Raw genomic sequence first — 16,574 nt, forward strand, 5'->3', positions numbered from 1 at the left:
GTATAGCAATAAAAAATTATGAAAACAACTAATATTTTATTGGTACAAAAAAAAAAAAAAAAAAAAAAAAAAGGACTAGCTTAAGTAGTTGCTTTAGTAGTTATTTGAAGTACTTTTTTTTTTTTTTTTTTTTTTCTCATTATTTAATAGAGAAAACTTTTTATTTTACAGGCTTGTTGATTAAAAGTTTAGAGGTGCTAATCTACCAAAATAAAAATCCCATTACAAGAGCAGACACATTATAAAGAAAAGACACAAACAAAAGAAAATTATAAGGATACAAAACCTAGACTGCAGAGTAACTAATAGGGGGTGACAGACAAAAACCAAACTGTTTACCTATATTATAATTATTTATATATTGTCCATTAATGCAGTGTTAGATTTGCCATATCTGGTTAAATCAGTCTGTGTTCTCTATACTGAACTACTCCTGTGTGTGTGCTTTGCAGGGTGTCTGGGAAAACAAGCTCACAAACTGTCCCTACATCATCTTTGGTGTGTGCTGGATTTCATATATCTGCTGCAAATTTGTGGACTCTCTGTCACCTATAAAAATCACAAACATGCATCTTTTCACGTTTTCCATTTTATAGTAATCCCACCAGCCGTCTAATCCCAAATATGACAGCTTCAAACTTTGTCCCCCTGCTGGAATACTTTGTTCTCTTTATTCTTTTTGAAATTTATGGAAATCAATAGGATTTTCCAAAAGCATAGAAAAAAATGTTCCTTTTATACTTTTGAGCAGACACTTTAAAACTCATTCTGGACTTGCCAGGAAAAACATGTTACATTTGAATAGGCTTACCCCTCTTGCACCCCTTCTGATATATTGAGTACTACCATCTCATGTGAGAATAGAGAACAGATCACCAATTTTAGCTGTGTTGTATATTTCTTCAAATAGCAGCTTAGGATGACACTAAACCATCAAGGCAATAAACCTTCTGATATAGGCCTATGGAATCAAATACATTTAGGCAATACTTAAGTTAATGTCCTTATAGTTTCATGTACCACACCAAAATGTCACGTGACTTACAGGCCTAATGGAACTAAAGTCTTTAAAATGACTTTGGTTTATAAAGATATTCCAAAATTGAAGATACATAGTGGCCATATAAAATACCAGCCATTTATGATTAAGTTTGGACATCATGGTGTTGGTGTGTCCTAACCTGGTGAAACACTGTGGACCTATAGGGTTAATGTAAATTTGAAGCTCATACAGACCAGGCCTAATCTTCACACCACACATGACCAGTTTCATACACTTTATTTGCATAGAACTATTGTTTTCAGATTGACTAAATGGATTATAAAGGGTTAAGTGGCTGTGGCGTAGCTGCACATGCTGGGTGACAGAGTTTAAGGAGGGCTTGAGTCGTGAGTTCATTCATTTCAGCGCAAGTGGATGCTGCTTTTCCCGCTGCGGGCTTTAGATCAGCAGCTTGTTTTGCGCCACTAACTTGATTCACCGCGCGACAAAACGAGCGAGATGCAGACTTTTCTATTGTGCTGTAGCATCTTACCACTGCAACTTTTTGTCTTTATTCACTCTTTGCCGCTGCACGAACTCAAGTCTGAGCTACAGGTGAGTGCAAATACAAACATTAAAACAGACACAACTGCATTTATATTGAGTGGTGTAATACATGGGCTTAACAGAATCTCATAACTAAGATTACATTTTAGGCTATAGTGCATGTTAGTGTTCAGCCAAAAATTATCTGCATTTATTATAGGCTATAACAAAGCCATGTCTTAATAGCCTAATTTATTTATCATCAGACTTTAGCCTATTTGATATATCTTTTAGAAATGGACTTTAGAAATGCAGAACAAACATTGAAACATACATAAAGCTGTTTTTAATCCTATGTTGCACTTATTTGTGGTAATACAGGAAGGGCTCCACTGTGTTCTCAAACCCCATACACCTTCACTAGAAACATTCGGATAATTTCAGCCCTGGAATTGAATTATCAATCTCTATTAAACTAAGTTGGGACAGAGCATTTTGGAGATGTAGACAGACTAATAATCAAGTGTTACTCAAACATGTGTGAGTGAAACAAAACACAACTCTAGGTATGTTTTTGGTGAGGTAACAGCATTATGACATGGCTAAAAGCTCCAGAGAATCCATTTGATGTAATATTGGACCTTTAAGTGCAACTCAATGTACAGTATTCTTTAATTAAATGCTTTTTGAAAAGATTCTTCCCATCACTGGAAATGGATGCTTTGGCTTTGTAGCATTAAGATCAAAGGACATATACAATACAATCTATACTTAGAATAGGCCATTTAACTCTATTAGTTTTTGAAGGAATCCAGATGTGTTTCGGAGGTTGCTGTCAACAACTGCAGTAAATATGTTTTTACAGGCAGAAACAAGTCATCTGGCATCTCGAGCAGTATAGAAAGTTTGCTGATTAAGGAAAATTTAAGTTGAGTAAGGCATGGGGCAGGCACACAACAATGCACTACGCTGAGTCCTGCCAAATGGGACAACACATGGGAACAACTCTCCATGTTATAATCCCAGATAATAATGTTCTTAATGTTTAATGAAGTCCATCAATTGAATTGCTGACAGCTTAATCTCCAAAGCATACAGTCAAGCCCTAACTACGAATGTGTTATTGTGGTTTTAAGGCCACCTGATGGAAAATAAGCCAATGAGCAAAAGCAAAAGATTTATGGCTGTTTTCTAGCTGCTAGTGTTCAGCAGATGCTTGAACTGTTATGACACCACATGCTGTCACAATTGAAAAAAATGCTTAGCAAATTTGATGTTAACCCCTCTTTATCTCTTGTATGGGACTTGTCTATATTACCTTTAGTGATTGTAGTCACTGATGTGCACTCAGTATTTAGCCACCTACAGTCAGTTCAGCATCCACTGGTTATAGTTGCAGACATTGTGATATCATGCCCAAACAGGGAATTTCCAGACATCTGCTCACCCTGTCTACCACTTACCACTTTTACTAAGAACTGAGAAAAGATATGAATGTTTGTTATTAGCCTACCTCAACCTGCATGTTAATACTTGAGTTTAACAAGTTGGCTGACATAAAAACATAGTATCAGAATCTGCAAATCCATTTTAAAATACACAACAATAGTGTGCTTTGTGGACCACCTTGCTGATGCTTGGGCAGAAATGTTTGGATGGGAGTCAGAGAGACTTGTTGTAACATGTTCGCCTGTGCCCCAGAATTCCCATCAAACACAAAGCTTTGTTTCAGCACATACGAAAAATGGTTACTGACTTGGACTGTCACTCACCTTAAATTTTGTTCGTCAAATCAGCATAGCCTGTGGAAACAGTTTTTTGCTGAGGCAAGGAAATACCTCTACATTATTGGCTATATTGACTCATAGGAGTTCATTAAGTATAATCTAAGACATGTGCCATTGTTTGTAGGTTGTTTGCAGAGTGCACACTATAAACATTATGCAGAGCCAGTTATCTCCTGGCACACAGTTCAGTGGTTGGATCTCACTTCATAGACCTTGTGTATCTGTCTTTCAGTAAAACTGTGAAGACTGTGGTGGTCTCACAGCAATTAAACTTAAAACAGATCTAATAAAAAAGATAAAAAACTATTTAAAAAAAGACTAGATGAAAAACTGGTTCACCACTATCAGCTCGATAAGAGGCCTACATTTGTATTGTCAATCATTTGAAGCATTTCAGGCTTACGATGCTTTAAGTTCCACTTATTGTTGTCTGTGCAAGAATTTAAACAGTCCACTCAGCGACTTTGAACGTAAGCATAACTAACAACAATCATAGGTTACAAGAGGCACAGCTGACCATGTTATAACTGTCACCTCAGCAAAACAGGCTGCACCCAACAGTACTATGTGACCTGCTATGGAATGCCCATGGTATACATTCAATGTGTTTAGAGAAATTTGATCCAGATTTAGTTTCAATCCCTATTGGCCCAAACATGCAGCCCTGACTCAGAATTACCAGGTCATTGCACTTGCATTTTGTACAAAATGGCATTTAGATGTAGGTGTATTAAGGCATAATTTAAACTAGGATTATGCACACTTGACTTCTTATTGTTTATCAAATGCTTTGATGTTTTGCAGGGAGGGCCTCACAGCCACAAAAATGTGGGTCAGAAAAAGAGGGAAAGGCATGAACAGCCAACACTAAATGACAAACATAATTTGATGTCATTAGTGGTCCCCAGTAATAACACAGAGTGGAAGAGACCTCGCTGTGGAGTACCAGATTATCACACGTTGTTGAAAGTAGATCTGTCATACTACAACATGAAGAAAAAAAAGAAGGAAGGACAGAGCAGGCAGCAGCGCAAGAAACGATTTGCACTTTTTGGAGGGCGCTGGGAAAAGACCGATCTCACATACAGGTAAAAAAATTATCATAAATCACAACTTCACTCAAAACACTTATGAACAGGAATGACTTAATTGCACCAAACATGCTGTCTTAGTGTTAATGGAGAAGAGAGGTTGGCAGTCCCATACCATTAAATGTGTTTACAAGCTGAGTAAACAGTAGGATCTGCAATAGGCCTGTCTTATGAAGAGTTTGTTATTCATCTTGGATTCAATTGGATATTAGCAAACTCACACAAGCCAGTACTAACCCATTAATGTTTAGTTTATGTGAGCATTGCCCAAGTTAAGTACCTCTAAATTCAACAAGCTTTTTCAAACTGCTCAGAAGAATAAACATGTGTTATAATGTGTTTTGACTCTACATTTTTGTGTAGGATTGTACGTTTTCCATGGCAGATGAGTGAGACTAAAGTGCGTCATGTTTTGGACCAGGCCTTCAGAGTCTGGGGCGCAGTGACACCTTTAACTTTCACCGAAGTCATGTCAGAGAAAGCAGACATTGTTATTGACTTCAACAGGTAAGAGCTACCAGTTTTTTGTTTTATGTCGATATCCCCAATAATTATATTTTTAAAAAATTGACAAATATTTAACATAATATTATAAACCAGCCAATGATGACATACCAAAGAACTGAATTTGTTGTAACTACAACAGGTGGGCATGTTTGTCTATCTTGGGTTTTCAGTCATAAACATGTGGGAATCTGTTTTCTCATGAACTTCATAAAATGTTGAACCAGATTATTTTCTGCTTGGATCTACCAACTCACCAAATTACATTTATGACTGAAATCTCTCCATCTCAAGTTAAGACATCACACATTGTGTACAACCTCTGCCCTCTTGTTGAGTTTCAAACTATGGGCAATAGTGTTATGGCATCACTCGAATAGTTTAGACATGGCTCGATCATGTGTTTGACCCCAGATACTGGCACGGTGACAGTTTACCCTTTGATGGTCCTGGGGGAATCCTTGCCCATGCCTTTTTCCCACGAACACACAGAGAAGGAGAGGTCCACTTTGATTATGATGAGCACTGGACTGTGGGTAATGATGTTGGTAAGTATTAAAAAAAATAAGATTTGTTAAGTCTGTACTATGTTCTGGTGGAGGATCCTTTACCTGCTTGTCTCCATAGAAATGGCATTGCCTAGAATGTTCCACAGTAAAGCATTTAACTCATCTACCTCCATGTAGACAAGGAGGTGAGGGCGAGGTTAAAGCTAGTTCACCCTGGGGTGCTTTAATGTGCTGCAAAAAAGCCACCTCCATAATTTTGTATCCTGCCAGGATTGGAACTTGTTGATTTTAGATGCACCGTCATGGCTCAAAAACACATGCTTTTTTAAACTTCTGCTGTAAGTACAGACAGGTCTCTGCTCGGGGACTGGCACATGTACCACTGTAAACTTTGAGGAGAGGGATGAGAGCTGCAGGTGGCAGAGAAGGCACCTCTTCCTTTCCTGCCTCTCTTTTTACAGGGAAACTTTTGTCTCTGCTTAAACTCACTATAACTTGATTAAAGGACCAACTTTCTTTTCACACAGCCTTACACTATGTCTCTCATTTATTACTAATCTGCAGACAAAACCCCTATGTCAAATGCTCCAATAGTTGTGTGTGTTGGACTTTACAGGTAAGATCTGAGGCAAGGCAATAGAAACACCTGCAATTGAAATAATAGAATATGAATATGCTATATGATATGCAAAGCAATCTCCATGGAGACAAGCTGGTTTTACCCAAAAAGGTTACATAATGAACCTTTACTAGCAGATTTTAAATAAGATAAAAGGAAACATTTGTTCCACAATCTTGCAATGGTAGTGCTAGAACAGTAGTAGAATAAAAAGTATTAAACACATGCAAGATAAAATAGGACAAATGAACTAGAACAGTCTAAGCACAGTAAAAACTGCTGCCCAGGCTGCAAAACTATTATATACAATCAGTGACTCTGTACATTGCAGTGTATAGACAACAATACGTGGCAGTTAAAAAAGCTACATGGAATTGCACTGGTTTTGATTCACATTTAATGCAGTATTGTACATAATTTCTGCAGATGGATGACACATGTGCAGAGAAATGTTGTGCTGTTTTCAGGCACAGATCTCCTTCAAGTGGCAGCGCATGAGTTTGGCCATGTTCTGGGACTTCAACACTCCCTTGAACCAGACGCTATTATGTGCCCATTCTACAGTGATTCATACCCTCTGCAGCTCAGTGAAGACGACAAGAGAGGAATTCAGTATTTGTATGGCCCCCCCAGGCACACAACACCGGAACTTGCAGAGACCAATGAGCTCGACATAGGAATGGTAAGAGCTATAATGCATGACTAACTGTATCACTGTTTATTGTAAAACTGACATTCAATAATGCCGACCTCAGCCTGACGCCTGCAGAACCAACTATGATGCCGTGTCTATGATCAGAGGAGAGCTCTTCTTCTTTAAGTCCCAGTACGTTTGGCGCATTCGTGATGGGCGACTTGAGGCTGGTTACCCGGCTTTGGCCTCCCGTCACTGGAGAGGTATCCCTGACTACATCGATGCGGTCTATGAGGACAACTCTGGTAACATCTGGTTCTTTCAAGGTTTGTGAATCATATTCGTTCATTACAGACATACTTTACATTTAGTGCACTTGCCTGGGATCCAGAATACACACTTCAATACTTATCGAAGTAGTCAGTCTGTTTAAATGTTAGGAGACATGCATTACTAAAAAAACAAATCTGACTGCACGATCGTGTTTTGTTGGACTCGAGATGCGTTGGAGGGAGTGGGTCCATCTGTATAAAAAAATACAGGGAAATGTCATTCTGGATCTTACCAGACAAGCAGTGACCATAACAATTTAGACAAAAGTCACCAAAGCAACACTAACCAACATTTCTGTACTGGGAACAAAACACATGTACTGAAAATAAATATTCAGAATACTCATTTTGGTACAGTTACTCTTTCATCTGTGCATATTCAGAGTTAGTTACAGTTACTTTCCTAAAATCAGAAGAATGCATTGCCATGGTTGATTACAAAATTTAGGCTTAAAACTGAATCATATTAGTGAGAAAAAGAGAAAACCCTGTTATTGTTGTCTTTACACTATTTCTATGTTAATATAAAGTAAGTTAATATGATCGTATCAAGCAGTGAGCCTTTGGAATACTCATAACTTGGACAAATCATGACATTTTACACCTAATCAAGCAGTGGTTACTTTCCCAACAAACCTAAGAGTGAATGTATGAATGTTATAGGGCTCTATGTGTGTGCCGTGCGCGTGTGTGTGTGAGACAGTGTGGTTTGACTGTGTAAATGTTTTAAATGAGATTTAATACTGATGACCTGTTGAACTGTGACATCAACCTGTCCAGGGACTGCATTTTTGTTAAAACCAGGTACATGACATATCTGTGTATTTTTTTGTGTATTGTTCCTGATCAAATTAATAATTTCAAATCACGATACGGTGCTGCAACCTGTAATGGAATATGTTACAAAATACATTTTTTATGCACATATTGAGCATTCTGTAACAAAAATCATTGCTTCCCCTCCATGCTGATCTGTTTAATAATGTTGTCTGTTATGATAGGCGAGAGTTACTGGGTGTTCGACGCTGAGAGGAAGATAACTGGACCAGATTCAGTGTGGAGGCTGGGTCTGCCTGTATCAGACATCCAAGCAGCTTTAAAATGGGAAGTGGGTAATGTACAGAAAGTCTTCCTCTTCAAGTCCTTGTCTTACTGGTCCTTCAGTCCTCTGGAGAACCGGGTCGACAATGTCCTTCCACAGACCATGCCTGAATGGAGCGGCATACCCAAACATATAGATGCAGCATTTCAAGACAGATATGGTAAAGAGAGATATGTTTGAACAAATTCATTACCTGATCAGAAAATATAACAGGTTTCTCTTTTCACAGGGTATGTCAATTTTCTGAGTGGGATACAGTATTGGAAGTTTGACCCTGTAGCATTGAAAGTGCTAGATGGCTACCCTCGATATATTGGCATTGATTTCTTTGGCTGCTCCAGTTAATCATAAACATGAGTGTAAAACTTTTATACTGCCATTTATTAATTCTGGCCCAAAATCTTCTAATAATCATACTTTATGTATATTAACATAAACTATTGCCAAATGACCTTGTATATTACTATGCCAGACAATGATCATAATAATTTTTTTCTATTTTGTTTTGTTAGATGTCCAAAATGCTTTACAGAAAGAATCAATTTGCTTCTGAGCCAGCTTTGAGTAAATTGAGCCTTTGATGACACTAACACACTATTAAAGAATTGGTCTGATGTGGGCAGCTGACATGGATACTCAGGTTACAAATAGTTAACTGATAACAGGCAGACAAAATAGGTTTGAATGAAGGTTTGGTTACTTCACTTGCAAATACCTCTCCGGTGTAAATCCTAAACCTCTCATAGTATCACACATCTCAGTTAACACTCCAGTTCTCAGTGATTACATTTGGAGCTTTTTTCTTACTCCAGATTTTTGTCAGTTTAAATTGTTTTAGTATTTTTAAGGCTGCAAAGTTGAAAGAGTGATGTATGTCTTTCAGCCATACAGTCAGACACTTTTATCATAAACTTGTTAAATATTCTCAATATTACTGTGTACAGAATGCTACTGTAAAAACCCAGTGCAGGACACTGAATAAGGTTGTCAATAACACTGTGATATCAGGTGTCTCATTAATAACTTGTTTTATATATATATTTTTTATGTGTAGCTCTGTTAAACAAATAAAGTAATTTTGTGTAACTTTACTTATTTATTCAGACTTCAATTGTAATAACCATATCTGCTCGTGTTCATCCATCCAAACATCCAAAACAGCATAAAAAAACATCTTGCTTTGTCCAAAAATAGATAAGCCTTCAAATGATATGACCTTGCTTGTATTTTTATTTTATGTATAAAAAACTCCCACAAGCATACAAAGAGAACTTGATAACACACATTGATCCATTGTTTACTTCATTGCTTGTTTTACTGGCTTACATGGTAAAACAGAGGAATCTTTTGGTATTGTACAGCCCGCTACAGTTCAGCAGTAAAGTGAAATCTACTAATGATTATTAAACAACAATGTAATATGAGGCACAATTCAAACTGAAATATCTGACTATTTACCTCAAATATTTTAGGAGCCTTAATGAGTCAGATTCAAATGAATACTCTTGAGCCCCTCTTGAACAAAGTACAAGCCCACCAAACAAACTGGATGAGGTGGATTATGTAGTTGTCCATTGGTAAATGATTTAATAAACTACTTTATTTTAAGTAATTTTCTATTATCTAGATTTAATCTTTGTTCATTTGCCAGGGTACTGGAAATTAAAACATTACACACAAAACAAATTTACAGAAAAATTTCACCTCAATTATCTGTTTGCACTAGTTTTGCCTTCAGCCATTTACAAAAAGTTCAAACACTGCATTTAAATGTCTGGAACAAAGTAGAAAACAATTCACTACATGTTACCTTGTTGTTCCTACTTGTGTTATTTTACAAAACATACATTCTCAGTAAATACAAGATTATATGTTTTACATTAAACTGAAGTATCTGGACAAGAGGATCAGCATGCTCTGGTTGGAATCTGCGTCATGAGAATGAATGTGATTTCTATGAAGGATGAAGCAAGTGGTGTTAGTGTCCGAAAACAGGTTCAAGTTAACTGACTGTGCTTCACCAACACTATGGACATATAGTGGTATAATAACAGCAGGCTCCAGGTAAACTTCAATACACCATCTACCACGAAGGAGCGGTGTTGGCCAATCGCCTCATCCGTCTGCAAAGCATTATAAGGTAAATTATTTTGTAATAAGATTACAAATATTCTGTTTTCTGCATTGCCATTTTGATTAACTAAACTCACCTTGTATTGCGGTCTTGGTCTCGGATTTTCTTTTCCATTTCTGCATCCGTAAGTGTTTCCAGCAGAGGACACCACTGGTCTGCATCCCCTGTATTGCGAATAGCAATTTCCACTGTGGGAAGTGGATTTTCACTGGAGAAAAAAAAAACAGAAGTATAAAGTTTTACAAAAATTCTCATGAAATTATTATAAAGTGATAGTTTGTGGATACCTGAAGGCATAGGTCCTCTGGTGCCAACTGAGCTGACCACGGATGCTGTATGCAATAGTGGTTACAAACTCACCACCAAGTCCAAGTTCTGAACAGAGCTTTAAAGCAAAAGACTCAGGAGAATTCTCCTTTTCAGACATGTCCCACTCAAACTGGTCCACCAAAGAGATGTTTCCTACGTGAATGTTCAGCTGTAAAATAAGGAATATGTTTGTGCATAAACATTGTTTCTTTATGGGTAAAGGCTTATCAAATCTCAGTAACTTGTATTTCGACATTTCTTTTTTTAAATTTAATTAATTTATGTATTTCAAGCAGATTAAGTCTACATACTTAGTGTACATTTCACATGTTTTTCCTTATTAAATTCCCCACTTCATTTCGAGCTTAAATAAGTTATAGGATTGCCTTGGGTGTTTTTTGTATGTCTTTAATGGTTATATTACAGTCACTTGCCTTTATGATGACTCTCTGGTCTGCCTGTTCTTCTAGTATACTGTCAGTAGGATAAGACTCTATCTGCTGACGAATGGCTGATGCAATGGCAGGAACAAATGCCAATGGATTTAGATCAAGATCATCACATAAGATCTCTGCAAACATCTCTGGTGTCATAAGTTTTTCTGTAGGATATGAACAAACAAAATTGGTTATTACATTTAAGTATATCACATGTGTAAGTGTAAGAATACAGATCTGTACCATTCATATTCCATGTAAAGGTATCTCTCAGTTTCTGACCGTCGATCTCCATGTCCAGACGAATGGGAACCAGCATCTCAGTTTGAGCTGCATTCTCATGAATGACTGCTGGGTCATGGTCATCAAAGCTAAATTTGATTAAAGATGATAATTGAGTGTGATTAGTAGGAACCCCAACAAACTCTGTTTTTCAAACCTTGCGTAAACATACCACAAAGGGAAAGTCCTTTTCTTGTCTTTACCAATTCTGTTGCGGTTAATTGTGGTGGAGCAAGGCACGGCATCAAGGTGGTGTGAGCTGTTGGGTAATGTAGGCACCCATTGGCTGCTACGCTTTGCCTTTTGTTCCCTTTGAAAGCAAACAAAAACATATTAAACAATTCTGGTAAGTGAAAGTAAGCTGTAAAGAACTTGTATTAACCTGAGATAAGCTGGGGGCTCAGTGCTGATAGACACAGCTTTATACTTCTCATCATTTCCTTCAAAGATCTCTTCACACTCTGATGCTTTCAGGAGAGTTACGCTGGTGGCTATCAATAATGAATGCAAAATTAAACTGTATGTTCCGCTGATTTAACTCAATAACTCATTTGTATATTGTGGTACTTACCATGTGAAGATGCTACTATCTTTTTCCTCTCCTCAACTGAGGCAAGTCTCCTCCACAAAGACGGATATCTCTTATATAAAGAGCCTCTAAACATACGCAGATAGTTTCCAACCTGAAGAACACCACAGAACAGGTCAAAGGTTAAAACAGTTTATGCATAGTAGCGTTGCATATTAAAGAAAATGTCACTTTGCAAGCGAAGAAATGAATTAAAAAAGGTTTGTATAGCGAATAATCAAGCTTCTTTTTTCGGTAAAACAAACAAAGACACAAACTAAAGCACTTCCAAACAGTACTTCGTTTAACAAAAGATGTTCCCACATAGGTGTTTACTGGACTGGACTTTTCTTTGTTTATCAATGGACACTGTTAAATCAATGGGATGCCGTGTGGCTAGCAATTTAGCATACACAAGGTAAAAAAGAAACATGGACTGAAGTACTCTTACCTCAGAGCCAACCATGTAAAAATCTCCATCTTCTTCAAGTTGAAATTTGACTGGCTTTTGCCCAAATGTTTTACTGAGAGCTAATGGCATCATTTTGAACGTGCTAACGAGTTAACACAGCAGCAGCCCGTTTCCTTTCTGTTGTGTTTTGGTCCGGAACAAAATGGGAAAATACGATACTATATTTCAAATTCATTTACTGTAGTGTCCAAATTGATCATTTTATTATGTTTAGCATCTTAAACAAACAAGTAATAAATCACTCATGTGTTTAAATAACTTGTGGGGTAAAATATTGTTTAAAAAGAAAATAGTTAATTGTTACGATGATTGAACACTCCGTTTGTCCAACTGTTTTAAATGCGACAGCGTGTTCTCGTTGTGGTCGTAGAACATGCAACACTGCTCATGCTTGCCCCCTACTGCTGACCTGCACACACGCACCACAAAAGTCCAGAAACAATTTGATATAGCGAGGTTTTTACGCATCATGAACGTAACAGTTGGAATTTAATCAAAATATAAAATAGATTTTTCTTGATCTACTACTTTTACATTGTGCCTAGCGATCCCACCCCATTCATAAACCACATTCTCAGTCAAAGTAGAGAAAAAAAAGAGATCTTCACTTGCCACAGAGATTTATTTATAAAAGTGAAATGGAAAAAAAAATGCACTTTGCCGTATGAACAGAACAGATAATCCTGGATTATTTTAGCTGCTGCCATCCTTCGTTATTTCATCAACACTTTTGATGAAGACCAAACATCACCAAGCCAAAGACTCACCATTCACAGTTCAGAGAAGCGTGAATTCTTTCTAATATTCATGGAGCATCAATCTGGCTTCAAGAAGAGTTTCTCGGGATGATTAAGCCCATTTAAAAAAACAACAGACGGTTACTCCCAAATAAGTTCTGGTTGGTTTGGCATTCATAGTCCAGAACTTCACAAACATGAACAAAGACCATGTTCGTCCCTTCGTCTTTAGGGAATGTTCATAGTGCCCCTAAAACCAGGGATGGCACAGGGCCCTGTTAGCCTCCAAGTCTCTGTCCTTCTCCCCAGGCAAATCCTCCAGGGCGTTCTTCAGGCAGAGGATTGTAGTTGGCATCTTCCTCAGGAGTGTCAAACAGCATCTTTCTGAAAAAATAAAAACAATGTCTCTGTCTTTTCTTGTTTTGTTTTTGTATGTTTTTAAAAAATATATATATATTTACATGATAGATGGTGTCTTAAGCCAACGTCCACCACCGGGCTGGTTTGGAAAAACATCTTCCAGGAAAAAGTACACATGTCCAACAGCAATACCTAGAAAGTAGAACATCTGAAATACAAGCACTATTTAAACCTTTTGTTTGACATCTGTGCATACCTAAAAGATCCACAATAATAGAGTTCCCCAGTAGAAGTGAGAATCCCATCAAAACCCAGGGCAGAAAAGGGGCCTGGAAATTCAGCAGGCCGAAGAAATTCATGCGAACATTAGGGTTTCTTCTGCTCCACACATAAACAAGCATAATAGTAAAGGCTTGGCCCAAGAAAACCAGGCTCACAAATGTGCCAAAGATCTAATGCTTTGTTAAGGAACAATGCTATTGAACAGCCACTACATACTTTTGTGTGTGACATACATACCTCACCATGCATGCTAACAGAGTTCTTTAAAAGGGGCTTTACATGGTATATTTTTTTATAATTTATTATTATGGTTAATTTTAGCATTTAAAATTTGTTTGGCCAACCCATCCCTGCTGTATTCTCATAACACCACTTGATGCTGCCTATGTTAATGTTGTCTGATAGTGTTCCAGCTTTGATGTGATAGAAGAAAACCAGAGAGCACAGACCTAGTGGGGGTGGGGCGGCAGGTTTCACATTGCCAAAAAAAAAAAAAAACCCTACAGATGGTACCTTTAAAAATGTTGCTGTTTTAAAGCTACCAGTATAGATACTTGTATTGAAAAGGATACAGTCATCAGTAGCCCACCAAAAAGGAACATAAAGACGAAGTCAGCCGTCCGCCCCCTGAAAGATCCTTCTTCAAGCATTCGACAATATCTGTATCTAAAAACAGATGTTAAGAAAAAAATACTCCAAACAATACTCATATTTAACTGCTTAAATAAGGTTAAATTGCCATTAATACGTCTTGACTAAATGGACTGAACTGAGCAAAAGCATAAAAAGGATACAAAAATATCATGTTGAATAGAAAATTGAAGCCAACGGGACCGAAAAAGAGGAAGTTGGTTATTAGTCGCCATACCTGTGAAAACAAAAAAAATCACATGAACAAGGGGCTAGACTGGATGCTATGATAAAATACAGCATAGCAGTTACTTACTTGATAATTCCTTAAAATCAAATCTGGATTGAAGTATAACTGAAAGGGTGTGATGATCTCTAATTGCTGCAAAACAAACAAACAAAACAAACACAAAAAAACAACATTATGATTATCTGAATTCACACAAAATTGATATCATGGTAAAATATTTCTAAGTGCATTAAAAAGAACAGTCAACAGTTTTGTCAAAATACAAAAAAAACAATTAAACCAAAGTATTAAAATGGGCGTTAGTCATATGTTGAACCACTCAGCGCGCGCCACTGCAACTGAAACTGCAAATCAGCCAATGGACTTACAGCACCTGTCACTGATGCAAAATTATCTGTACATCAAGCTATCAGCACTGTTTTAGTACAAAATATATGCTGAATATAGTAAATGTGAGTCAGAAAAACAATACTTTTACAAGAGTTACACACTGGATAGCGTTTTAAATGGCAATGTAATGACAATCAATCTTGATAACGAAACTTTAATCAAACGCTGCTAAAATTAACACTGGTTTGAACTATAACTTGGACCAACCACAGCTGATTTTTTCATTTTACAGCAATGAAAATACATTAAAGTGTAGTGTAACGTGACGGTACTGATGCAAGCCGAGTTAACACTATGATTTCTGTGAGTTATCATAACACACACAGCCGATGGGTGTCATGTCACTTTCACGTTGCTAGCTTACATGCGATTTTCTTTGCCTTAAGTATCGTTCTGAAAGCACTCTATTTTTGACACCAAGACAGCTCTCCCCCCTCATACAGAGATTTTTGACCATGTTTTGGACACGTAACGTTACCCCTCTGTTGCTGTGGCTAACCTTCATAGCTATCCTCAAAATAAACACTCTCTCCTATAAGATACAAAACTAATAGACAGCTGTATCAACAATATTGTACAAACGCAACATTATCTTACCACCGCTGCAGTTGTGAGGACACAGGCCGTGGTATAAGCCCTAGTCACAACAGGAATCTGTAAATATTCCTGCTGTAGGGTTTGGTAAGCCATTTTGGACTGAAACAGAAAGCACTTCCGGATTTTGATGACACGTCATTTCAGAGAGGCACTTAGGGGGCGGGGCCAGGGGCGGATCTGATCTGGTCTCATGCAAAATACAGTAAAATAAAATACAGTGTCAACCCCGGTCAGTGCTGTTTTGTCATATGCTTAGAAATAGGCACTCTTCCGACCAAATAACAGTAGTCGTAGTTTGTATCTTGATTGTCTCTATGCATAGATGTTATATTTTCAATGAATTTCACATTAGTTTAGCCAACATTTTGCATTAAGAGCTTAAATACATTACATTATTACAATACACATAGACCTCTTAAATAATCAACACTTAAATACAATTTGGTTACTAATATGTAATGTAAACAAAGTGCATCTACAGGGCATGATCACAAATAGTTTCTTACAATAACACAATTAAACAGACTGGAGATGCGACCTTTGATATCATATTAACAGAATGGGGAATGGCGATGTTATCAGCAAAGGAGTGGGACACTGCTAGATATGTTCAGATATTTTTAATCTTTGCATATTAATTCCCATCTAGAGATAATCAAAATTAACTTTTGATCAAAAGTTATTAAAGGTGCACCATACAACCTTTCTTGCAAAGGAACCTCCGGCATGTCTTAGTTCTTATTATGTATGCATATGTTATTGATTTGCCTAGCAATATTCCACAGCATGGCATTAAAGTTCTTTATCTTGCATTTATTCTTACTGTAAGTGGGCTTGCGGCTCGCCTCTCCACTTATCTGATCTGGAACTTTCCCTGGTGGCGCTATGCTTGTCTCCTTGAAAAAATAGGTTCAGTGTTATTTTAATAGATCCATGGTTCAACGCCACACTGTGGAACATTCCAGGTAAAGCAATGGCATCTCCATGGAGATACGCAGGTGGGTGATCCTCCACCAGAAA

General features: G+C 37.3%; 3 protein-coding genes across 3 annotated transcripts; 1 reads left to right on the forward strand and 2 right to left on the reverse strand.

Moving 5' to 3' along the window:
* The first annotated feature begins 1,373 nt into the window (after nt 1–1,373).
* On the forward strand, nt 1,374–9,196 carry LOC117391911 (stromelysin-3-like). Its single transcript, XM_033989854.2, has 8 exons — nt 1,374–1,597; nt 4,120–4,403; nt 4,770–4,913; nt 5,325–5,458; nt 6,506–6,720; nt 6,794–6,998; nt 8,006–8,266; nt 8,336–9,196. Exons 1-8 carry the CDS (start codon nt 1,502–1,504, stop codon nt 8,449–8,451), a joined length of 1,455 nt encoding a protein of 484 aa, XP_033845745.1. The 5' UTR covers nt 1,374–1,501; the 3' UTR covers nt 8,452–9,196.
* Nucleotides 9,189–12,674, reverse strand: smarcb1b (SWI/SNF related, matrix associated, actin dependent regulator of chromatin, subfamily b, member 1b). Its single transcript, XM_033990219.2, has 9 exons — nt 12,288–12,674; nt 11,840–11,951; nt 11,651–11,759; nt 11,441–11,578; nt 11,230–11,357; nt 10,984–11,150; nt 10,528–10,718; nt 10,317–10,448; nt 9,189–10,229 (listed from the first exon to the last, which is right to left on the reverse strand). Exons 1-9 carry the CDS (start codon nt 12,378–12,380, stop codon nt 10,190–10,192), a joined length of 1,110 nt encoding a protein of 369 aa, XP_033846110.1. The 5' UTR covers nt 12,381–12,674; the 3' UTR covers nt 9,189–10,189.
* A 237-nt stretch (nt 12,675–12,911) lies between these two features.
* Nucleotides 12,912–15,665, reverse strand: derl2 (derlin 2). Its single transcript, XM_033989245.2, has 7 exons — nt 15,555–15,665; nt 14,634–14,699; nt 14,482–14,555; nt 14,260–14,353; nt 13,662–13,857; nt 13,507–13,597; nt 12,912–13,429 (listed from the first exon to the last, which is right to left on the reverse strand). Exons 1-7 carry the CDS (start codon nt 15,645–15,647, stop codon nt 13,324–13,326), a joined length of 720 nt encoding a protein of 239 aa, XP_033845136.1. The 5' UTR covers nt 15,648–15,665; the 3' UTR covers nt 12,912–13,323.
* Nucleotides 15,666–16,574: the final 909 nt, after the last annotated feature.

Source organism: Periophthalmus magnuspinnatus, chromosome 23, assembly GCF_009829125.3.
Source record: "Periophthalmus magnuspinnatus isolate fPerMag1 chromosome 23, fPerMag1.2.pri, whole genome shotgun sequence".
NCBI classification, from domain to species: domain Eukaryota; kingdom Metazoa; phylum Chordata; class Actinopteri; order Gobiiformes; family Gobiidae; genus Periophthalmus; species Periophthalmus magnuspinnatus.

Excerpts from the sequence above, each read along its gene's own strand:
- LOC117391911 (XM_033989854.2), top strand. The coding sequence starts at position 1,502 with ATGCAGACTTTTCTATTGTGCTGTAGCATCTTACCACTGCAACTTTTT. Across the intron at positions 4,914-5,324 it reads ATTGTTATTGACTTCAACAG|ATACTGGCACGGTGACAGTT; the intron begins GTAAGAGCTACC and ends GTTTGACCCCAG. Across the intron at positions 8,267-8,335 it reads AGCATTTCAAGACAGATATG|GGTATGTCAATTTTCTGAGT; the intron begins GTAAAGAGAGAT and ends CTCTTTTCACAG.
- smarcb1b (XM_033990219.2), bottom strand. The coding sequence starts at position 12,380 with ATGATGCCATTAGCTCTCAGTAAAACATTTGGGCAAAAGCCAGTCAAA. Across the intron at positions 11,952-12,287 it reads TTTACATGGTTGGCTCTGAG|GTTGGAAACTATCTGCGTAT; the intron begins GTAAGAGTACTT and ends GGTGTTCTTCAG. Across the intron at positions 11,760-11,839 it reads GATAGTAGCATCTTCACATG|CCACCAGCGTAACTCTCCTG; the intron begins GTAAGTACCACA and ends CATTATTGATAG.
- derl2 (XM_033989245.2), bottom strand. The coding sequence starts at position 15,647 with ATGGCTTACCAAACCCTACAGCAGGAATATTTACAGATTCCTGTTGTG. Across the intron at positions 14,700-15,554 it reads TCCTCACAACTGCAGCGGTG|CAATTAGAGATCATCACACC; the intron begins GTAAGATAATGT and ends TTTGTTTTGCAG. Across the intron at positions 13,858-14,259 it reads TTGGTGGGCTACTGATGACT|ATCTTTGGCACATTTGTGAG; the intron begins GTATCCTTTTCA and ends ACAAAGCATTAG.